A 6,686-nucleotide genomic window follows, 5' to 3' on the forward strand; every position below is an offset into this window, starting at 1 on the left:
TCCGTGAGGAGATCACATGCTGAGGGCGCAAGGCAAATTCCGCCCATTCTTCCGTTGCTCAGCAACAGCAAGTCAACTACGGATTCCCATCAGGAACAATCTCAGTGTTCTTGGTTCTTGGTGGTTGAAGACTGAGAGATACTTGCGCTCTCTGCTGGTGGGAAGGAGGGAAGCTTTGTTTTGTTTTGTTTTTTGTTTTTTTTAATTGGTCACCGTGGCCCTCACCTTTAGCCACCTTTGCGGGTAAAGGAAAGATAGAAAGGGAAAAACAAAAATAACGTAATGTTTGTTGATTGGCAGAGAGAATAAATTCTTGAATTGCCCTCGGCATCATTCAAGAATTGTTGCTTCCAATTCCTCAGATATATTAACAACGTCTATCAGAAACTTTTCTAATCTTAGAAACTGTACATTCAGTTCTTGCATGAGAGATGATGTATTTAAATTTTTAAATTACTTCTTTTATATTGACACTTTGGATAAAGTAACCAGCAATTTTTTTCAACTTGAAAATTGAAATTTCGCTCCGAATTGGACAGTGTATTCTTTAGTGAATACATACCCTGTAAATGATGTACTTTTGCAAAATGATGAACAGTTTCGCAGAGTGTTTGTTCATCCATTATCTTGTCATTGTACAGAGAAGGTGCCCAGGTATACTTCTTGCTCAGTGCTACTGACTCATAACATTGTAGGCATCAATTTTTCCTTCTGGCATTAATGACTTCAATACTTTTTCTTTCTTCTCTATCCCATACTATTACCTTTCACTTTATTTACCTCCATGAATAGCCTTTATTGCTTCTTTATTTTGTTTTAGCCAACATTTTTGAGAGTTCATCTTAACATGATTTACATTGCAATTACATCATTTCCAAGAAACAAGATCTCAAGCTCTGAAAATTTCCTCTCTTTACAGTAAAAATCAACACTAAACTACCCCAACCCCTGAAGGAGCTGCTTTATGTGCTCATGTTATCTATCTCCACTTCATGTCCTTTGTCTATTTTTGTTTGCAAAGTCCTATCTGGGTTGGATCCTAAATTATCAGTGTTTTGAAAATGTCTTCAAGAAATTTTAATGGCATATCTAGGGTTAAGGAAAAGTGCCCTAATGAATCACCAGTATGCACCTGATTCTTCAACCCTCCTCAACTCTTTTTCAAGCCCAGATCCTCTTCCCCGATTGCCTTGGTCAAAGGCTGTACTCACTACTATGGAGATTAAGGTCACCAAATAGCAATTATTTCATCTTACCTCTGCCACAAAAAAAGGGATAATAACTAGCCAGCATTTATTGAGCATCTATTATGTATCATGCATTTTCCAGGTGCTTTATATCAACGTGTTTAATCTTTACTACAACCCTATGAGAAAGTTAGTATTATCATTTTCATTATTTTGCAGATGGGAAAATGAGAAATAGAACTTATGTGACTCGTGCCAGGTCACAGCCAGTAAGTATGAGTGTTCAACATTAAAATCCAGGTACTTTCATTTCAGAGCTTGTCATGTCGACCTAACCACGACTACTTGACTTTAATGGCTCTCTAGACCAATATATTCTTCTTGTGTTTTGTCTTTGCTCCACTGCATCATCCTTTGTCTGAAACCAAATCAAACCAAAACAAAACAAAAAAACACTGTTCTTTCTTTCTGGAAGAGTTGCACCTTTTTGTTATTTTCCTACTCTCTCCCTTCAGGAATAGAGGTTGCCCAAGGTCCTTTTCTCAGTTGCATATATTCTAGGAGTGGAGGGGCAAAATACCCAATTAATTGCAATCATTAGAATTGTATTTTTCTCCATCTTCTAACACAGCTCCTTTTTTTCCTAAGCACAGTACACCTGTCAGTAGGGGATAACTGATATGATGAGGAAAAGTAACAGAGATATTGCGAGCGTAACAGCACATTGATTTGCTACAAATCAACCACATTAAGTTAGTTTACCTTGTTCATGTTTTACAATGAAGAATTTACTATGATACTTTACTCTGAAGGAAGACCTACACTCTCCTCCATCCAGCTCCAATTAACTGTTGAAAAATCTAACATGACCCTTCAGGATAGAGCTGGAGTCTTGGCCAGTGAGGAGAGGGCAGAGATAGGGGTTGGGGGTAACCAGGGAAAGAATAAAAGGGAGAGAGACCAGACTGACAAGTGTTTTGATGGAGAAGCTAACTGTTTCTCACTACTCCCTGGCCTCCAGTGTACGTGTGATCACCTCGCAGTGGAATTTTCTGTTCTTAATGTGGTCACAGCTATTTTGGTGGCCACTGGTGGACTAAAACAATGTAACACAGGTAATACATATCTATTGCTGTATCTTTTGAGTACACTCAAAACAGTGTAACACAGGTAATACACAACTATTTGCTGTATTTTTTCTAGGGTAGAAACTTGGATTCCAGTATCTTGAGGCTTACATCTATTAATTTAGCAAGCCCTAAAATAGAGATAGTTTTTCCTTAAAAAGTTCTGCAGAAGACTAAAAGAGAAGACCAAAAGAGAAGATCTTGATGGCCTGGCCAGGCCTATTGACATATTCATGGCTAGGGCAGGTCTGAAGGTGAAAATTGCAGTTTATATTTTATGAACATCGTGTTTTTCTAGCACCACTGAATTATGTTGGTAAATTTTTAAAAAAACCACAACTATATATTTGTAGAACTATTTCTGGTCTTTCTTGTGTTCCTGTAATCAACATACCTATCCTATACAGATCCATACTGTTTAAGAGAAAGTAAGTTTGATTTTTCTCCTGTGTACTCATGTGGAGAAACCCTCACTAATTTAAAAATCTTAGAACTAAAATTTTACAACAAACATAAGCTGAATAATACTGAGGAAAAGACTGAAAACCTCAGTATTTGGCTGACTGTACCCATTTCTCTAATAAGGTACCAATATAAGGCTGTCATTCATAAAGTCTTTATATGACATCTAATGAAGATGATTATTAGTAATGTAGGCAGACAAAAAGAAGTGTATTAAATTGATATAAAATTGCCTTTGAAATAATTTCATGGCTACTTAGAAAGTCTAACTTATTGCAAATATAATTTTCCATTTCAATAATCTTGAATATAGAAGTGATGGTTATACCTATGAGCACAGAGGTTTTATTTTTTCAACAAGAAACAAGAAAGTCTTCCACAATATTTTTGTAACACTTTTTATTTATTTGGAGACAATATTACCATATCATCTAATATTTATATTTTTAAGAAAACGGTAGAGTATAATATTAAAAATGTAATTGCTACATTTCTCTAAGTTAATGATCCAATATACAAATGACTCTTTTAATAGTTAACTGACAACATTTTGTGCGTAAATAAGTTACACTTTACCTGACTGCAAATGCACTAACATCCTCAGAGTTTAAGCTGCATGGTTCAGTGGAAAGGGAAATGGCTTTAGAATTAGGAGATCTGGATTCTAACAAGGTTGTATGAACTTGGGCCCATGTATTAACCTCCATGAGTCTCGATTTTCCACTTTGTACAAAAGGCATAATAAAAGTTTCTCTGGCCTCACAATACTATGATCTATTAAGATACTGTATATGAGAGGACTCTGTAAAAGTACTATTAAAACATGAGTTAACATTAGTTCTATGTATATTTTCTAATGCATGACAAAATTAAAATAGAATGAAATGCTTGTTTAAGAATCACTGACTTAGAACCTAGCATTATATTTTATATTAGATTCAAATTTTAGACCCAATGAGTTTAAAGAATAAATATTTATATTTGAGATTGAGATGCTTGCTGAATGAGGTAAAAAAATAGATTAAAATGATGGCTAAATAACTGTGGCATGACAGTAGGGAATCAGCCTTTTGGTCACTGCTTAATTAGAAAGCATAATCTAAATATGATCTCAAAAACCTCAGTAATACATAACATCACTGTAATTATGGTAAATGTATACATTGCAATGAGAAAACTGGTCTTCTCAGAGTGTTCTGGCCCCATGCATTTTATAATAGTAAGTTTTGTTTTCCCAAGAGATCCAGTATCACACAGGTAGATAGGTTTGATTTGGAAACCAAAGAGGTGAATCTGAAGCCAAAATATCACCTCTAGACAAGTCTTAATAATGCGTCTGAATAATGTAAATCGGTGTCGATGGGCTTTTGAGGAAGGCATTCTTGCTGATGCTTTTACATGCAGCGTGAAGATGGAAAGTAGCACCAGGGACCAGGACAACCACTAGTTGTAAAGCCCAGAACACCTGAAGTATGTCAGAAATATCTAATATACCTGATATCTATATATCAGCATATAACCAAAAATACTCTAAAAAAACACTGATTTTCAGGAGAAGCCAACTTAAAAATTCTATGTTTTATAAGTCTTAGAGGCAATAAAAATAATATAATGAAGATAGTACTGCTTAGCATATCTCTTTTAATAAGATGTTTAAAACTTTAAACATCTTAGTTAGTAATTGTGAAATTGTAGTCATATTTTACTATCATCACCTACCGATTACTAATAATGATGAAGTACTTTATTTTAGTAGCTACCTGATCTCCATTTTCTAACTACAGGCCTGCAGTATAATTATACTGATCATATGAATAGATAATAGAATGTTGGAGTTGGAAGAAACTCTCAAATTAATTTCCCTGAAATAAACAGCTGGTTGAAAAATAGTAATAATGCTAGAAACAATATCTGATGAGGTATTCCTCATCTTATTATGGTATTAACTTACATTTAAAAGAAAATGTTACCTGGTGTAGAGTAAGGTTCGTGGGCACACAGGAAAACCTGGTTGTGGAGTGACTGGCCTGAACCGCTTACAGCAGAAGCCGTTTATCTCCCTCTCGTGGGGATTGCAACTGCAGTGCAAAGCCTCATTTCCATAGACTGCAAAGCCCAGCACCCGCAGAAAAGACTTTCGGATGGATCCCAAGACAAAGATACGGAATTGACTGATCACATTTGGAGTCTTCACCTGCTATAGTTTTAGGGGAAAAAAATCTTTTGAAAACAAACGTTAAAGGATGATATTTTATTGAACTTTGTGCATTGTCACATTAAAAAAAATTTAAGATTCATGAATTTTTGAAGCAAGAAAGAACCTTAGAGATCATCAAGCCCACTGCAAACCCTGCACTGTGAGATTCCTCCGTCCTTTTTACCCTGAAAATATAAGTATGACAGTCGAATAGTGTCGTGATGCTAATCAAATGTGTAATTTTGGAAATACTTAAAAAGCTTGAAATTCATTGGATATCTCTAATCCTTTTGTAATAAAATTAAGAAAATCTTAGAATATTTAGGGTCTCTTTTGGGAAAGTAAAAAACAAATCCAATATTAAACTCAAACATACTGTCTTAATAACCAAATCATGTCGATTTAATGGTCATTACAGTCTATTTTCTACTTTTTTATTGAATTGTGTGATAGAGTGAGTTATTTTAAAACACCAGGAGCTAAAAGTACTTCCTGAAATATTCTAGTTATAGTTTTAAATTCAGAATATTTTTCAGACTATAAGATGCACCCCCCCCCCCAAATTTGGGAGGAATAATGGTTGTTAATGATGCTGTTGAGTTCTGTTTACATTCATGTTGGAAAAATATTGTTATTTATGTTACTAAATATTTTACCACATTTTTTACTTAAAAATTTTTTCTATTTTCTTCCTCTAAAACGTAGGCATGTCTTATGCCCCCCCCAATAAGGTATATGGTTGATATTTATACAAGGTCTGGCATAAATTATGCCCCTTTTTTATTACCAAATCATAAGCATGCAATTCGGTAACATTAACAAGATCACACTGAAGCACACTGCATGACATTTTAGTGAAATGTTCACATTAATGCTGTAAATGATCACACCCATACTAATACCCTACCAACCACACTCAAACAGGCGTTGCTTCTGCTGGACCCTGTAGTGTTCTCTGTACGGAGGGGAATTTTTTCGTCAACATTCACAAAAATGAGGTTCAAAAACACAGACAGGACTCACACAGTTTCTTTTGTAATACTTACACACCCTTCATAGAAGGTTTTGATGCCATTTAGAGACGTGTCTCAGGAGGCAGGTGCTCCGTCATCCCTGGAGGTTAATTCTGGACCCACCCTGTCAGTTTGCTTCTGCTCAGATCAAACTCAGGTTGTGTCTCGACTTTCATAGCGGGAATGAATCACTAACCCCTGCGCATTTCTCTGCCCTCCTCCTTCTTTTCTGTCTTTTTTCCCCATAGGTATCTGGGGCCCTCAGTCAACTTTCTTATCTCAGTCTCAAAACAAAAGAAAAACAAAAACAAAAGAAAAGCCTAGGGCATGTGGTCAATCAACTACAAGGTTAGCACAGTCAGCCAGGCAAGAGGCCAGCTGGACAAGGGCTCTGAGCCCTGGATGGCTCTCAATGATCTGAGAATTGCCTCTGTGGGAACCAGTGAACTCCAGCTTCAAGTTTTCTCAAACATGTCATGACTTTTTTTTCCTGCTTCAATTTACATGTGTGTGAACAAAAATGTACATAGGGAATATTCCTGATTCTTTTTTTTTTTTACTTCCATAGAATGGAACTCATGGTTGAGAAGTTTTAAAAAGTGTAACATTGGCTATGATAGTTATTACATTGTTGAATATCACTGACGTGTTGCTATATTTGTCTTTTGGCTAAATGCTTACCACAGACATGGAAAAATCT

The 6,686-nt window shown here is 35.6% G+C and overlaps 1 protein-coding gene across 1 annotated transcript; it reads right to left on the reverse strand.

The window, feature by feature from the left end:
* Nucleotides 1–3,850: 3,850 nt before the first annotated feature.
* GJE1 (gap junction protein epsilon 1) lies at nt 3,851–5,823 on the reverse strand. Its single transcript, XM_037034789.1, is given in 5 exon segments — nt 3,851–4,095; nt 4,098–4,163; nt 4,166–4,241; nt 4,776–4,973; nt 5,761–5,823. Coding segments are annotated over 5 exon segments (648 nt in total).
* Between the last annotated feature and the right edge of the window lie 863 nt (nt 5,824–6,686).

The sequence above is a fragment of the Sturnira hondurensis genome, unplaced genomic scaffold (genome assembly GCF_014824575.4).
Source record: "Sturnira hondurensis isolate 20B ecotype Veracruz unplaced genomic scaffold, ASM1482457v3 Scaffold0022201, whole genome shotgun sequence".
Taxonomy (NCBI): Eukaryota; Metazoa; Chordata; class Mammalia; order Chiroptera; family Phyllostomidae; genus Sturnira; species Sturnira hondurensis.